The following is a 17,476-nucleotide window of genomic DNA, read 5'->3' on the forward strand; positions in this document are numbered from 1 at the left end:
GTGTTGCTCTGTGTTCATCCTGTAAACACCGGCGCCCTTTCTAGAGATCTCCAGCGACAAACACAACAGCTCCAGTTTGGATGAATTCAAAACCCTTCCCCCAAGCCACAGCGAGCATTTGAGCTCCTACACCAGTCACTTTCTACAAGATTGAACAGAGCAAGCAAGAGTACCGTCGACAAACACTAAGAATACTGTCTCAAATAACCGACAACACTAATATTCTCCAAGTAGAACACAACTTATGCAGGCCTAGGTACCAGACCACCATCCTACTAGTGTGTCTTCATAGAATGATGTTAACCCAGGTTTAAAAAATAACGATATGGTCATCATTGCTAGTGGTTCGTATTCCATGTCTCATTGGAAGTTGCTCTCAAGACAATGAGAGGGAATTGATGATCTTGACGAAGCTGGTCATGCACGACTAGTCCATCCTCAGGTCTGTCCCTTCTTCTGCCTCCTTGTTAATGCCTTGTACTCTCGGCCGTGTCCCCTGCCGAAGGGCCATCGTTGACATTCTAGACGACGGTGTGTGTCGTAATTAGGATCATTCCACCGACCATGAGACGGGCTCAGATGGCCAGGTCGCGGTCTACGGAGATAGCTTCTTTTCCTCTTGTCTGCCTCTCTAGCTGGCTAGTTAATTAATTAGCTTACTAGGCAATCATCCCACTAGCAAGGGAAGTAACTCGAGATACTACCTGCCCAAGAAGTAAGTGATCGGAGAGAGACCTGCGTGACGGGCGAATACCCAGGAGATACGAAATTACAATACGTGCGGCCGGGATGTGACCGTATTGTGGGCTGGGACAGCATCCACTCCCCCGTGACTGGGTTGTGGGGCCCGCTTTCTGGCTCTGGCCCTGTCATGGCCCATGCTTTCCCTCCCAAAGCACGCCGGACCAGAGCCACCCGGCCCACTCCGTTTCCCGTCACGACCCATTATTGGCTGACCGGCCGTGACTAAAGCTGGATGCTGTTTCGTGGGTTTGTCCCGCAACATTCGCCGGGGTAAGTTTAGTTAGTTGGACGGGCCTCTCACTGCTCAAGCTGGTAAAATGTAGGTTGCAAAATAGAAAAAGAAAAATTGAAAAAGGAAGGGGGAAAGAAAATTGTCACTTTCGGCCTGGGTAGCTAAGGTGGTAGGTTGTAGTCCGGCCATCAGTTAGTTGGGAGGCTAGGCTGGTCTGTTCGTAACCGGAGGGAGCGATCCCAATACTTCAGGGAATAATATGGAGTAATAAATCGAAACGAAATGACATATCTGGCAATTGGAGATGACTAGCTAACTAGTAGTTGGTTTAGCAGGTGAATGGACCGCGCCTGCTTACGACATACCATCGACCTGCCACTAGATAACCCGACCAGCTGCTCGGAGCATGTACCAGTTGAGTGAGTGAGTGAGTTGAAAAGAAAGAAAGAACAGAAAACAACAGAAATAACAGAAAAAGAAAAAGAACCACTGCGAACGATCATGCGAGTTGTTCAGTTCTGGTGCTCCCCGTGCAACAGCCAGACTACTAGGGCGTTTCCTTGCTGCGGCAGAAGCCACTAACTGCTGCGGTTCCTGCTCGTACTGACACCCTTCGGAGAGTACAGCCTTACAACCACCCAATCCGCGCTCATCCCCCATCCCCCAATTCATCAGTCATCCTTCCTGCTCACCTTCCATCCCTCTTAATTACATCTATCTAACCACCACTACAACTACTACTACTATTCTTTTTTTTTTTTACTTTCATATCACACCCCCCCTCTCTCCCCATATCCCCAACCCCAAAGTGTGCCTTTCTTCTCTTCCTCCTGAGCTCTTTTTTTCGGACCACATACCGCCCTCTTGTCTGCTTATCAGCAATTGATTAAAGCACAGCTACTACTAGTCGGCTATCTCCGGCTTATCCACCGACTCACACCACCATCGCGGCGCATGTCCGCGCAACTGACCTCCATCCTATCCTATACCACAATCCTCGTCTCTAAGGAATCCAGGCCCAATGATCACTGGCATTCGTGGGTGATTTAGTCCATCCTCACGAGTCTTTCCGTGCGCAGAGCTTAGTGAGTAGCCACCCGTGGGTTTCCCCTGGAGCCTGGAAACTCAACCCCTGCTGATTACAGTTGCTAATCCCGAGATCGATTGCCTCTCCCCCCAGGAACGGAGCCACTTCGCCACCCACACCCACTTGGTCTAATTCCTTTGTAACGGTGATCCTATTAATCGTCTACACTTTATCAAGTTATCGCCGCCCACAATTATTCTTCCTTCAACCTACCTTGAACTACTACCCCCCCGAATAACGGCCTTCTTGTTTGTTCTTCTCCCCGACCTTCTGTCCTGACTTGGTGAGCTTCCCGTGGCATTGCTGCATTCTATTCGCTGCATCTTTTGTCCGGACAACGAACCAAGCTAATTCTGATCTCATTGAATCAGAATGCTGTCAATGTCGCATCTCTTTCGCAATCTTCACCAGTAGCTTCCTTTCGTCACTTCTACTGTCCTTCCTCTCTTGGCAGTGCTTTGTCGGCTTCATCTACCTTATAAACAAACCCCCCGCCTCGCGCTATTCCAGACCCCGCCCCCGCAACCAGTGCTTTCGTCACTGGTTCCCACAAAACAGAAGAACGTTCTTAGGATGTTACTAGATACAATGGTCGGCCAGGACCCGGCCACGAGCCCCAAGGTGGAGGACCTTGCTAGTATCAGCGAGATCCCGGTCGATGTGCCTGGTGAGCTTATGTTCTTCGAGGAGTATGCTTATCTATCCGTGAATCCTAACAAGACCAGCTGCCCCCAAAGAGGACTCGAAGAAGGAGTCCAACGGCCAATCTGATTCCAAAAATAATAATGTGCCTCCCCCCAAGACTGACAAGCCCCGCCCTCATGGATGTACGACCTGTGGCCGGTCTTTCGCTCGCTTGGAGCACCTCAAGCGTCATGAGCGCTCGCATACCAAAGAAAAGCCCTTTGAATGCCCCGAATGCGCGCGTTGTTTCGCTCGTCGGGATCTCCTTCTCAGACATCAGCAGAAACTACACATGACTACAACGCCATCATCGCGTCCCAGAAATGGTCGACGAGAGAGCACGGGAGGCGCATCCACTGGAGCGAACCGGGTTCGCAAGAACTCAATCGCTAGTAACTCCAGTAACATGCGTCCCAGAGCAAATACCATCAGCCATGTCGATGGGGCTTCCTTGGGAATAGTGAACACCTCGAATCCTCCACCAGCGCCAGCTGGCCACTCGGGTCATACTTATCATGCAAGTATTGGCTCCGCGTCAGTGGGTTCGAACCTGGATTTTCGAGGTTACTCTTCAGGTCACCATCCTTCCATGAATGGCTTGACCAAGCTAGAAACATCGGGTTTGCCCATGGATCTTTCTGGTGGTCTTCGCACTGCTCCTGTTTACGGTAGCTTTGACATCAATGTCCCAGATATGTTCATGGGCCATGGCAGTACCATCAACCCAGCGCAGCTGCACTTTGGAGGCTCACCCCAGACCTACGGAAACGACTCGCCATCATCCCCATATGCCCATGGTGCGCATCATATGCCTCCGGCGGATGGGATGATGGAAGATGATTTCAGCTTCGATTGGATGAACACCTTTGACCCTGCTATGGCTATGGGTAAAAGCGCCGATTCCGCCATCGATGAGTCGTCCCCTTCTGCAATGAGTACGGGCAGTCAGAGTGGAATCAGTGAAGCCATGATGGATGGCTCACATCGCTACTCCATCTCTTCAAACAGCTGGCACAACCCGTTTCCCCCACATTCGGCGGCGGCCGCCGGCCAGTTTCCCCTCGAGTACACCTCATCTAGCTTCAACGATATAGGCATTCCACCGGAAACGGTTTCGCCCAAGTCATTGATGGCCCAGAATCCTTTTGCGGAAACCTATGCAACTCCTCCATCCATGACTTCCGTTGGCCAGCCCTTAATGGGTGGACATTCGCAGAGTATGTTTTCATCCTCTATGGCAACAAACGGAGAATCTCCTAATCCTTTCAACCTCCCTTTCGCGAATAGTGCCCTACGAACTCACCATTCCCCAAGCTCCACGGATACCTTTACAGACTCCACCCGACAGGCTCTATTAGCAAGCATGGCGCGCCCTACCAGTCTCAATCACCGCAAGTATTCCCAGCCCGCCAGCGGCATGATTCCCTGCCGCGATCTTTTCTCCCGTTCCTCCACTTTCACCGGCTCCGGTCAATTACCTAGCACCTCGGACATGCAACGCTACATCTCAGCATACATCACGTATTTCCATCCACATATGCCGTTCCTTCATATCCCGACCCTTGACTTTCAGGCGCCCGAGTACACCAACAATCTGCGGACTCCCAGCGGCCATCTCAATCTCAGCTCTACCGGCATCACTGGAGGTGGTGGCTCCCTGATCCTCTCCATGGCGGCAATCGGGGCCCTCTACGAATTTGACACTGCGGCCTCCAAGGACTTATTCGAAGCTGCCAAGAAAATGATTCAACTCTACTTAGAGGAGCGACGTAAAGCGGACATGTCGACCCCGGTCGGGCGCCACAGTAACGCTCGTGACAGCTCGGTGCACAATACGCCGCTTTGGTTGGTTCAAGCGATGCTCCTCAACGTCATCTATGGACACACCTGCGGCGACAAGACATCTGCTGATATTGCGAGTACGCATTGTGCCGCGTTAGTCAGCCTTGCCCGGGCGGCTGAACTGAATCGCCACCTAGATGCGAAAGACCTCTCTCAGGATTACCTCACTGCCGGACTTGCCAGCCGCGTTGGTACTGACGCTGACAGTTGGGGCCAAGCAGGGCAACCGAAGGAGAGAAGGGACTGGTTGGAGTGGAAGATCGTAGAAGAGCGAAAGCGAACTCTCTACGCAATATTTGCGCTTTCATGCTTTCTTGTGTCGGCTTATAACCATGCACCCGCTCTGACCAATTCCGAAATCCGCCTCGATCTGCCCTGCGAAGAGGATCTCTGGGCCGCGGAGTCCCCACAAGCGTGGAAGAAGCTTGGTGGACAGTCAACACCAAAGAAGGGGCTGTCCTTCTCCGCTGCTTTGACTACGCTGCTTACCGCCAGTCAACGAGAGCAACAATCGTCTACAACACAGGCCAAAGCATCTGGCAACGATGCCTCCGAAGGATCTCCCAGTGGCGAACTCAAACCTAGTACCTTCGGCTGCTTGGTTTTGATATATGCTCTTCACAACTACATCTGGGAGACTCGTCAGCGTCACATAGGCCGGCAGTGGACATCACGAGAGAACGAAGCCATGCAAGCACACATCGAGCCCGCACTGCGAGCCTGGCAATCCGCTTGGGCCAGCAATCCTGTGCATAGCTTGGAACGTCCCAATCCTTTCGGTGCAGGGCCCCTCTCTGCTGACAGTATCCCGCTGTTAGATCTCGCGTATGTCAGGCTATTCGTCAATCTAGGAAGGTGCAAAGAAGCATTCTGGCAGCGTGATTGGAATGCGATGTCAGATGAGCTTGCGCGTGGAACAGGTGTAGATCAACCCATGGACGATATACCATCTGATGTGCTGGACCCATCGATCACGGAAGGTTCCCACCAGATTGATCATCGGCGCGATTCAGTGGCAGATCTGGGTGTAGGTGATCTTGCTATATCCGGTACTCCCACCCAGGATCATCCTCTGCAGACTCTCATGGGCGTATACCGACCTGGCCAAACCAAGCGGGAAAGGCATCTGCGCAAGGCTGCCTTTTATGCAGCTGACTCAATCTCAATGTCCGATCAACTAGGAAATACCTTTGCTGAATTCACGTGCCGGGAGCTGCCCATTCAATGTGCCATGTGCACTTTCGACTGCGCTCAAGTGCTGGCAGAATGGATCACTACTGTTCAGGAACGCGTCGGCCCCTACCTAGGTGTTCTTGGCCAGGATGACGTCGACCTCATGCAAGCTACCAGCCTTCTCTTACTCGAGGAAGAGGACTGCAAACTGTTGGGCAAGATCAAAGAGATTCTTTCCAGCGTTGAAAATAAGATGCAGAGAGAAGTTCAAAGCGGGGTAACCATGTCAGCCCTGAGCGTCCTACAACGCCTGCCTAGTGTTGTTGAAGGGGGTTATGGCAGCAAGATTCTGATTGCCACGGCAAGTCTCCTTGACCGGGCCGCTGTGTGGCCAGTGACAAAGCTTATGGCTCGATCACTAGAAGCCCAAGCTATGCGGCTGAAAGAGCGTGCTCAAAACTCGACCTTGGGAGCCAACAACTAGCTCTATAATGAGGATGGCTTGATGGCATTGTAACGCTGATCATACACTCTCTCCTGGCAAATATTGCTTGGCAACCCTCCCAGACAGACTTGCTGTGCTACCATGGATTGGCACTATTGGCCACCTCAGATCGTCTCTGCATCTCAGGCATACGCCACACGCGTTTCATTAATTCAAGCTCCTGACTGTTCCGCATCATTGTGCATCAGAATGATGGAGGGTGATTATCGAAGCAAGTAGGATCCCCTCACCAAACTCTCGAGTGCGATCAATGGCGGATGACCTAGGAAATAACCCTTCTGGTAATCCTCGCTAGAATGCGCCTTTACCCTTCATGGTCCTTTCCTGACTGGTCGGTGCCAACAAAGCACGTGTTCGAAACGAGCTGACATACTGTTTGACGGTGCCCTTTCTCCCCCTACAACCCCTTCACGGATCACGCAAGTGCGATTATGTTTTATTATTGAGTGCCTCTTTCTTCTGATGCCGGTTTTCTGTGCCACTACCAAGAACTGTTCTGTGATTTTTGTTTTGATTTGTCATATCTGGGAAAGGCGGGACCTTGACAACCACCAGGGAGGTTTAGTTGCTTGTGAACCTAACGACTGGGACATGGATCTTCACGATACCCCAAACCATTTCTGATGACTTGCAAGCATGACGATCCAATATTGAGACGATAAGTGCCATATGTTGGGAGTTGGAGTCTTTGGGTTTTATCATTTGTGCATATATTATATATAAAGCGTGTACATATTCAGACCATGTGAAATTGAGATCGAATGAGACTGGCATATTGCTTCTATCGCTGTTCCTGGTTCAATATATATTATACACATCGTAATGAACACTACTCACTAGCAACAAGTATCATGAGTTTCATAATCGCAGCCCTTCCGCCGTCTCCAGAGCAAGTGGCATCCCATAGTATACAGTAGGACTAATTGAGAAGTGGCGTCTACTATTATGAACCCCTTCATCGAATCGCATTGATTGAATGCTTTTGCTCGAACATTCAAAACAGCCAAATCCCTTCAAGGAATAATAGGGCCTACTGATTACCCCAGTCACTGCAGTACCCTTTGCCTTTCATCAACGCCTACAGCTGAACCAATCCATAGTGTATTTACCATGATCAATCCAAAATCCCATACTATCACCTGAATGGACATCATCATGAACACAATGACTACCAACTAACCAACCGATCATCTCCTCTAAGAAATCAAACGAATGAGAAACATGGACTCAATGAAAATATATATATATATATAAAGCTTCGAATTGATCATCCGTTCTACTTTTAGACCATAATACACCATATACCGTAATAAAAATAACTACTACCGAATCTATACAATAAGTCTCTCGAAAGAGTACTTGCCCGCCGCTTTCCGCCGCAGATAACCAATCTCTCTGCTACTTCTCGTCTTGACCTCACCAGTGGACAGCTTGACCTTAGTCTTGCTGACATCGTTCGATCCGGCCTTGAGCGACAACGGCAACAGCTTGCCGCTAGCGTCACCCTCAAGTCCATCATCGTCCTCCGTAGCGCCAAAGACCATCAGGTCTGCGCCGTTGAGCTTCTCGAGCCGCACCATCGCAGAGGCAGGGGTATCGCTACCGGAGTCGACGGCAACGGTGGTAGTGGCGGAGCGGATGGCGCTGTTAGCGTAGCGGAGGTATTCGTGGAGGATGCCCTTGAGGTAAGTGGCCTCTTCGATGCCGGCGAGGGCAGCGGAAATTTCGGACTTCAGGTCGGCGATGAGTTCCTGGTCGCGGGCTGTGATGGAGTCGTCGACGCCCGAGGCGGCGGAGATCCAGCCGGAGGGGCCGATGGCGTCGACGGAGGCGTTGAGGAGGTCGACGATGGTGGAGAGGGAGATCGGGGGGTTGGTTTGCTCGGCGGGGACGGGGATGGGAGGGGATTCGGTGAAGCGGGAGGTGTAGCCTCCTGTTGCGAGGGAGAGGCGGAGGTGATGCACCATCGAGATAATCTCGGTGCGGGAGAGGGCGGAGCGGATGGAGGTGGTGATGGCGGGGAGGGGGTGGCGGTGGATCTTTTCGAGGGTGGTGTTGAGAGCGAGGAAGATGTTTCCGAGGCTGGGTTCGGCGTGGGAGAGGGCCAGGGCCTGGGTGGTGGCCTCTTGGTCTTGGTCTTCGCCGTTGGTGAGCGCCTTGGGGGCTTCCTCATCGAGGGTGACGGAGCGGGAACGAGCGGTGTTGATGAGGAGCTTGAGGATGTAAGCGAGCTCGTCGGTGGAGAAGAGAACGCGACCTTGGAGGACGTCGATGAGGCGTTCGAGGGATGGGTCCAATTCGGTCAGGGCTTGGATGAAAGATCCGGTGGGGAGGGATGGGAGGATACGGGGTTTGAAGGATCGGCGGAGAGCGATCTCGACGTTGTTCGGCGACAGGTGGCCGATCTGGATGAGCCATTGGCAGGTTTGCTGGGGCCACAGGTTGATGGACAAGCGGAATGAAGACGAGGCTGACAGCTGGTCCTGGCTCGAGGCATCATCTTTCAGCTTGAATATCAGGGACAGAAGATGGACTGTTGTCTCCGGGTTGACGTAGTCCTCTGGTGAAGGGAAGCCGTTGGAACCGAAGTAGGTCAGTACTGCACGGTCAAAAGCATCGGCGTCCTGGGCCTCGGAGCACTGGTGGAGGTCAGCAGTCAGCTTGTTCCAGCGCTTGACTTCTTCGGGCGATGAGAGACCCAGAACTGCTGTATCCTCGGTGCGATGCTTTTTGGCGGATCCGATACCCCGGCCGATAGCGTCGATTAGCAAGCCATCCCTGGACCGTTTGAGGGAGGGGTTGGCAGTGTTGTGCGACGGGCTCAAGTCGAAAGCGAGCAGAGTGTTGTCCTTGGTAGCAATGGCAACTCCCAGCTTGGCGTAGTAGCTAACAAACGTGGTGCGCGCCTTGATGCCGGAGGCACTGGCTGGGATGTCGCCGACAGCGATATTGCGCTGCACGGATTTGTATTGCGTATCGTAGACGGCGATCATGGACTTGCCGGCACCGATCACGGACTGAGGGGAGATACGCATAAGGGAAGAAAATTCCTCATTCTCAAGAATAAACTTCGAGGTCATAGTGGGAGTGTACTGGGAGAGATCGAAGTTGATGTATCCCTGTCCGAAGGAAACGTTCAGCCCAGCTGATCCAGCATGGAAGTACCACTGCGAGCCACGGGTCTCGATCGTCTCAGGCCCATCAATGTCAGGGAGGTTGAATGTGATCAGGTGGCGCATCTTCTGGCTTTCGTCGTGGCCCGAAGAGGAGGCATTGGCCGGAACGGAGAACATTTGGACCTTCACGTCGCTCAGTTTCGTGTGCTGAGAGCCAATGGGTTGCGAAACAAGCAACAGCACCGAGGGTTCGTCGACACCGGTCTCTGTAAGGTTTCCAAAGGCTAGGGCGGCCAGATCTTGTCTGCGCTTGAACAAGGATTTCTTCGCATCTTCGAATTCGACGAGGAAACATGAGCGGATCTCATGAGTTGTGCTGGTTTTGGCGACCTCGCTGTGCCGTAAGCTCCAATGCTGGGTCTTCAAGTCCGAAGACAGGCGCCGGACGCGACCGTCTTGATGAACAGCCAGAACATCGAACGATCCTTCCTCTTCCTCCTTAGACTCGGTTGGAACAATGCCAACAAAAACCGCAGAACTTTCCGAATCGGTCACTGAATAAGACGAGGAACCGATGGAAGGCGCACTAGATCCGTTCCCGCCATTCTCCTCCACGAAAGACTTGATCTGCTGCTTCACGGCGACGTAGGTCTGCCTCCTGACAAGAGACTTATTGATCTTTCTGCGCACCGAGCAGGGCTGGCAGGAGAACGCGGACTGAGGTGGGACGGCGTAGGAGGTCACCAATTTGGGGGTTTGGATCTAGAGAGAGTCGGCGAGTCAGTCTCTATTATCTTGCCAATGCTGAGACTTGAAGTTCATGCATACGTTGTAGATATTCACGGCCTCTCCATCGACCGCAACAACCACTTCATGTCTCTTGCGCTTTTTCGAGTCGGCCAAGCTATGCACTTCGCCCAGGTGGGTTTTACCGGTAGAGGCATGCAACAGGCGCGGCAAGTGAGCCAGAACCGACGGAGGCTGCAGATCCATGATTGTAAGAGCCGGTCCAAAAGAATGCGATCGAAGCGCGACCGTTCTCGCCGAAGAGCTGAGGCACCTTGAACTTCCTGAAGAAATCCATTCTGTATGGCTTCCCGAAAAATTTCCGGGCTTATGTTGCGCCGATCTCCGGGCGGTGTCTCCCAATGGGGTTAGGGGCCACATGACTGCGGGTCTTGTATGGATTAGGTATGGTATGAAATGACGTCCAAGGCGGGCATTATTGGCTCCCTCGGTGGCCGCGCGGAAACACGCGCTGCTTCGCGTCGATTTCGTTCCTTAATTGCTTATCGTTGCTGCAGCTGAGAAGCTGACTCCAAACAATATCCTAACTATCCGCTCCTTGACATTCTTACCCCAGTTCATGTCTTAAGTACCCCTTTCACCTAATCATTTTCCCTTTAGACGATGAGCACTGGCTCATCTCATGGATGCATCGTGGTGAGCCAGATTTAGTATGGCTATGGGACAGGGAGAGCAGCGTGCCATCCATCCGTTCTTTCGAAGAGGTTATTGTCTCCTTCGGCTTCCTCATGTCCATTGATGCTTATATTTCACAGAACTTGGGATATCCACGAGCCCAATTGGCCAAACACCTGTCGGCAATCACTCTTACGAGGGCCCGGAGCTTCTGCACAAACAACCGCCCAGCAACCATGTCCCTGCCCCGTCCTCTTGCCCCGAACCGTCCCCTACGCCTGTTGCAACACTGGATCATGACCCTAACGCCGACCGGAGGAAGAGACGGAAAACAGACAAGGAGAAGTCGAACCCAACAACGTCGGGTCAGGGATCTGTGATGAACTATGTCATCTCCAAAGATGCGCGATCTCAGGATAGAGATACCACCTCAGTTGCAAGCGAGAATGCAGATACGACCGATGATGGCCTAGTGCCTCCGGAGTCCAAGTCGGAGTCCAAGGCTGGCACTGAGCCCGCTACTCCTGCTTCAGAGGGGGTGGACACGACTAAACAAGGGTCTGATCACGAGCTTGCAGCCGGCACTGCGCATGAACCGGTGACAGAAAGAAGGTCACCTCGGCAAAAAACGATCAAACTGAACCCTAACGGAAAATTGTTACCTTCTCCTGTGGCAGATAAGATCGAGGATAAGCCGAAGAAGACGAGGACCAGCAAGCGTAGCAAGGTGGACTCCCAGAAGCTTACCGGTTCCGAAAGCAGGGTGGTGATCATCCGATACGGCATGGAAAGTAGTGCGAGGGAACGGGTAGGAAAGCTGATTGACGATATACTTGCTGGTCACAAGAAGCATGGCGTCAAACAGGCCTCCCAGCCTGTGGCCCCCGCCTCTTCTACAGTCGCACAACAGCCACAGAGACCGACTCATCCATTCTTCCTGAAGAAGTCCACGCGCAAGCAAGACACCACAGACTCGCAGTCCCGAGAACCTAATTCTACCAATTCACAGCCCTCCAGGGGAACAGGACTTGCAGCGCGCCCATTTCCTGGCCAGGATACAGCATCAACAACCGTTCCTTCCACCACTTTCACATCGTTTAAGCATCGTCGCTCCAAGTTTCCCGAACCTATACAGCCAATTTGGCCTCCGCGCGACCTAGTCCATGTCCGAGGCATCGAACACAACACCCAAACTACAGCCACTTCCGACCCCGTGATGCGGGACTTGAAGAAGGCAAAGATGGCTGCTATTAGCATTCATGACAACGAAAACGTACTTTTACACCAAATTCGGCAATATTCGTCAGACTCTCCGCAAAGTCTGAGGATTCCCTCTAGACATGTCGCTAGCGGCAAGGTTATACAAACAGCCGTGACCAGACAACTATCGGCATCTTCTCACGACAAAAAGACGCTCGTGGGAGCCTGTCACCCAGCCCTTAGAAAGCTCCATTCCTCGCTTCCCAGTTACATGACCCCATTCGATCAAGGGGCATTCGAAACGTTAAATTGGGCTCAAAAGTATGCTCCTCAATCGGCTGACCAAGTTCTCCAAACCAGCAAGGAAGCATACATGCTACGGGACTGGCTGAAATACCTTATGGTTACAACAGTCGACACCGGTAAATCCTCCAAGGGCGATGAAAAACTAAGAAAAAGTGCCGAGGAGAAGAAACGAAAGAAACGCAAGAAAGAAAACTTGGATGGCTTTATTGTCTCAAGCGAAGACGAGGCATACGAACTGGACCCTGTTAATGAATCAGATGATGAACTAGCGGGAGATGTCACCACTAAGAGAACCCTGGTCCGGTCCAATGACCTGGCTCTGAGTTCGAAGTCAGGCGCTGATAGAGCTCGCGTATCCAACGCAATTCTCCTCAGTGGTCCTCCGGGATGTGGTAAAACGGCGTCAGTGTACGCGGTGGCAAAAGAGCTTGATTTTGAAGTTTTCGAAATCAACCCGGGTAACCGCCGTAGTGCCAGAGATATCGTGGAGCGTGTGGGTGACATGACACGAAATCATTTGGTCCACAACGCGAAGACTGGCGAAGTATCTGTCGCAGATGGGCCGGATGAAGCGCCACCCGATCACAAGCAAAACAAATTGATGGGTTTTTTCAAGTCTGGAGTCGCTAAAGACTCCAACGGGGCTCCCAAGGTCGACGTGAATAGCGCCACTCAAGTGACCGATATCAAGCGCTCTCGGAACCAGAAGCAATCACTTATATTGTTGGAGGAAGCTGACATTCTTTTCGAGGAAGATAAGCAGTTCTGGTCCGGAGTCATGGCACTAATCAACCAGTCGAAACGTCCAATCATCATAACATGTAACGACGAGAAACTTATCCCTCAAGACATAGGATTTCATGCCATCCTTCGCTATAGACCTCCTCCACTAGACCTTGCCGTCGACTACACCCTCCTCCTGGCTGCAAATGAGGGCCACATGCTCAAGCGCAACGCTGTTGAGGACCTATATGCGAGCAACGGCAGAGACCTTCGACGGACCGTCATGGAACTCGGATTCTGGTGCCAAATCGCAGTCGGGAGCGAAAAGTCTGGTCTCGATTGGATTATCGACCGGTGGCCACGGGGCTCAGATCTCGACCAGAATGGCGATCCGCTCCGAGTGCTGAGTTTGAACACTTACGAACCACACATGGGCTGGTTTAGTCGCGATATGTTGTTGTGCGACGGCATAGATGCTGATATAGAGACCCAGCGCGAGGCCTTTAATTGGTGGCACCTCAGCACCCAAGAGTCGGAGAGTAAAGCTGACGCCAAGTCTAACCTTTCCAAATCACCATTGAACCCAGTCTCGGCCACAACGAACGCCGAGCGGCTTGATCAGTTACGGCAGGCATCCGAGTTCATGGATATGAAGAGCAACCTGGATATTCTTGGCTCCTCTTGCTCGATCGAAGCCAAACTGGTAAGCCATGACGTCTGTCATACCACATGATTACCAGACATTGACTTTTTCTTTAGGATATTGTGGATACTTCGGCTCCTTTCATGCCGGAGAAGCAGCGATCGAACTACGCTGAAGGCTACACCTTACTCGACACCTCTCTCGTACCTGACTATTCGCAGACGCAAACTGCCATTGCTTGTACCTTTGAGGTCCTGCTTGGGAGAGCCTTTCGGCATGAAGATGGACAGGACGAGGCCGCTCGAGCCGCCCAGGTGCTGGAGAGTGTCGCTAAGCCCGAGTCTGCGAATACGTCCGAAGCAGGTCTTCTCTCCGCATTCGCGCCCATTATGCGGGCTGACCATGTGTTTCCTGCACCTACGGGACGCCTGGCCCCCTCATTTGAGAATGGCCTAGCGCCTATCGCCGAAGATCTAGGCCCGTACATTCGGGGGATCATGTCCTATGACATGCGTCTCGCACGATATCGCCATCTGCTGACCGGCGCGCTCTCCGAGGACCAGAGCGGTACGAAACGCGGGCGACAGACCAGGGCTAGCCGCGCGGCGCTGGAAGGGGGTAGCAAAGCTCACACGCGGAAAGAAAGATGGTTCGCATCCGATGCGAATCCATCATTGATCCTAGCCACTGGCAAGCCAGAATGGCAAGATGTCTTGGTGCAGAAGGGATATTTTGCGGTCCCATCCGGTGGGGAAAGCATGCCGGAATGCCATGAGCAAACATCGGAGAGTTCAAGTGAAGGGGGCATCTAGCGGCGGATAGATGCACGAGATGGACGCGACTGCATTCTCTAAGCGAACGTATATAGATACCTAGATACCAGATGAAAAGAATAGAATAATCTGCAAGATGTGTTGTTGTTGATGACAGAGTAAAGTGCAGTTGAACCATGGTTGTCGAGGGGGTCCTTGACTTGCCAGCCGCACTAGCGCCTCCCGCCGGTGGAGCGCCGACTTTCCCCCAAAGAGACAGACACTCGCTCACTTGCACGCGTTGCTGCTGTCTTATCATCCACCCCCCGAGGAAGAGCAGGCCCTTTTCCCTCGTTGGCACCCGATTGTTCATCGCTATCATTTCAATCGGCTGTCTACTATTATTCCCATCTGTTTGATCTGCATCTCTCCAACCCTCCGTGACCGTAGGGGTGTTTGTCGTGGTGGTGCCCTTTTCGCGCAGCACTTATCACCTCATTGCTCCTCTCCGACCGAGCTCCGCTTCGTCACTGCCTACCTATCAACAGTCGCATCCATCGTCCCCAGCCACCACCGTCTCCATGTCTCTGTTCGGCACTTCGCCGGAGGACTCTCCACTGGCTAATTCGGCCCAGAGGTCCAAGGCCTCCCTTTTCGCAGACGAGCCGCCGTATGGCAGCAATACGGGCAATGCGAGCTCCTCCCTGTTCGCCGATGACGACAGCTCCGGCTCACCCTGGATGAGTAACACCAATAAGAGAACGTCCAAGGAAGAGATCGTGAAGACCCTGCTGCCAGATTCCGATGTCCCCGAGAGCTATATCGATGCGTATGATCTAGTCCTTAGTGCGGGGGACCGCGTTGGAACCGGTGTCGGGTTGACGTCCGTTCGGGAAATACTGTCGGGCAGTGGCCTGAGCGCCACCGATCAAGCGAAGATACTCAACCTTGTTATCTCGGGCGATAGTGACAGCTCCAATGGTCTTGGCCGGGGAGAGTTCAGTGTCCTACTAGCGCTCGTGGGTCTTGCGCAGGAAGGCGAGGACCTTACGTTTGATGCAGTGGACGATCGACGCAAGAGTGAGTTGGCGCTGAAACTTGTCTACTTTAATTAAGCCACTAACGGGCGCGGCATGCAGAGCTTCCTGTGCCGAAAAGCTCTTACCTCGACGCATTGCGCGCCAAACAGGAATCATCGGCTACACCTGTCCAGTCACAAGACCGTCCCGCTACGCCTCCTCCTCCTCCTTCCTCCGCCGCCTTACGAGAACCGAGCTCGACTCAGTCGCGACGATCTGCCCGAGGGTCGATGGGTAGCTTAGAGGCGGATCCGTGGGGTAGTCCCCAACTGCACCGTGGTCACAATCATGCCCAGACCGAATCTGAGCACGCCGTTTTGAATGGGTTTGGGAGCGTGCGATCGGGATTCAATGCATGGTCGAGTAGGGCCAGTGAGGGGGATCATACACACGGAGCGTCTGATAACGGCCGTGCCAACGGCCATGCCGATGCTCCACCTAGCAATACTGGATTTGGATGGGGCGAGAGCACGGGGAATACATCTGAAGGCAGTGGTGGTGGACTAGGAGGGCCTGTCCGAGCAGGGCTTGGAGGCTTTGGCTCCTCTGGAAGTGATCAGGGCGAGCCCAATCCCCGTCGGCGGTCGTTGGGGATAGGCCGGGTCAGCAGCCCCCGTCTAGAAGAAGTCATAACGATAACGCTACTCCCGGAGAAGGAGGGCATGTTCATGTTTCAACATCGCAATTACGAGGTAAAGTCGGCGCGTAGGCAGAGCACGGTCGTGCGACGGTATAGCGATTTTGTCTGGCTCCTGGACTGCCTTCACAAACGATACCCATTCCGGCAGTTGCCTTTGCTTCCACCCAAGAGACTTTCAGGTACGTTTGAACAAAGCTTGTTAAAAGCTCTCCAAGATTACTTACCTGGTAAAAGTCAATGGCACTCACCTTGCAGCGGATTCCAATTCCTTCCTTGAGAAGCGTCGCAGGGGACTCGTCAGATTCACCAATGCCCTTGTTCGTCACCCGGTTCTCAGCCAGGAGCAGCTGGTCATTATGTTCCTCACCGTCCCTACGGTACGTCTGATCTTCATGTCTCGTTCTGTGCACTTCTAGATGGGGAAGCTAATGTTGGGTAGGAACTTTCGGTGTGGCGTAAGCAAGCCACAATATCAGTACAAGATGAGTTCACCGGCCGAGCCTTGCCTCCCGATCTAGAGGACTCGTTACCATCGGACCTCACGGACATGTTCGATACGGTTCGCAGTGGCGTCAAGAGGTCTGCGGAGGTATACATCAACCTATGCACTTTACTCGAGCGTCTAGCCAAGCGCAATGAGGGGCTTGCCGCGGATCATCTGCGATTTTCGCTCGCCCTTCAGTCGCTTACTGAGATGACGCGAGACACGTATGCCTTTGACACCAACGACGTGCCGTTGCTCAATGAAGGCATTAAGGCCACCGCGAGGCACCTCTCAGCCAGTCAGAGCTTGCTAGAAGATGAAGCACGAGCCTGGGAGGAAGGGATGCTGGAAGACCTTAAGCGCCAACGGGACTGCCTGGTCAGCGTTCGCGAGATGTTCGACCGGCGGGACCGTTATGCACGCAACAACATCCCTCAGTTAGAAAAGCGGATTGAGAACAGCGAGAGAAAACTGCAAGAATTACGGGCGCGGACCCAGCCGGTCAAGCCTGGGGAAATTGAGAAGGTAGAGGAATCAATTGTCAAGGTATGGGCTTTCTACAATTTCGAGGGTGTAGCGTGGAAGATGAGAAAGGGAAAGGAAATGGCTGACCTTGCATGTTACACTGCTGTAGGACAAGGAATCGATTGTGCATCAGCACGCACGTGGGGTGTTCATCAAGGAATGCATCCGCAACGAACTTATGTATTTCCAACAGAGCCAGTATCACATCAGCCGGCTCCATCAGGACTGGAGCCAGGAGCGAGTGAAATATTCGGAGCTGCAGGCTGACAATTGGCGGTCACTGAGCGATCAAGTGGAGGGCATGCCACTGGGTGATTAG

At 52.8% G+C, this 17,476-nt stretch overlaps 4 protein-coding genes across 4 annotated transcripts; 3 read left to right on the top strand and 1 right to left on the bottom strand.

Annotated features, from left to right (window-relative positions):
* Positions 1–2,636: 2,636 nt before the first annotated feature.
* Positions 2,637–6,246, top strand: amdX (putative C2H2 transcription factor (AmdX); the record flags this gene model as incomplete). The annotated part of the gene is made up of 2 exons (XM_041686622.1): positions 2,637–2,730; positions 2,789–6,246. The coding sequence occupies 2 exons, from the start codon at positions 2,637–2,639 to the stop codon at positions 6,244–6,246; spliced, it is 3,552 nt and encodes a 1,183-aa protein (XP_041540589.1).
* Positions 6,247–7,598: 1,352 nt separating this feature from the next.
* Positions 7,599–10,376, bottom strand: AKAW2_30143A (uncharacterized protein; the record flags this gene model as incomplete). The annotated part of the gene is made up of 2 exons (XM_041686624.1): positions 7,599–10,145; positions 10,212–10,376. 2 exons carry the CDS (start codon positions 10,374–10,376, stop codon positions 7,599–7,601), a joined length of 2,712 nt encoding a protein of 903 aa, XP_041540590.1.
* Positions 10,377–10,842: 466 nt separating this feature from the next.
* AKAW2_30144S (uncharacterized protein) lies at positions 10,843–14,489 on the top strand (the record flags this gene model as incomplete). Its single annotated transcript, XM_041686625.1, has 3 exons — positions 10,843–10,894; positions 10,946–13,737; positions 13,794–14,489. The coding sequence occupies 3 exons, from the start codon at positions 10,843–10,845 to the stop codon at positions 14,487–14,489; spliced, it is 3,540 nt and encodes a 1,179-aa protein (XP_041540591.1).
* A 521-nt stretch (positions 14,490–15,010) lies between these two features.
* On the top strand, positions 15,011–17,476 carry mvp1 (sorting nexin Mvp1; the record flags this gene model as incomplete). Its single annotated transcript, XM_041686626.1, has 5 exons — positions 15,011–15,509; positions 15,569–16,327; positions 16,383–16,525; positions 16,588–17,178; positions 17,267–17,476. The coding sequence occupies 5 exons, from the start codon at positions 15,011–15,013 to the stop codon at positions 17,474–17,476; spliced, it is 2,202 nt and encodes a 733-aa protein (XP_041540592.1).

The sequence above is a fragment of the Aspergillus luchuensis genome, chromosome 3 (assembly GCF_016861625.1).
Source record: "Aspergillus luchuensis IFO 4308 DNA, chromosome 3, nearly complete sequence".
NCBI classification, from domain to species: domain Eukaryota; kingdom Fungi; phylum Ascomycota; class Eurotiomycetes; order Eurotiales; family Aspergillaceae; genus Aspergillus; species Aspergillus luchuensis.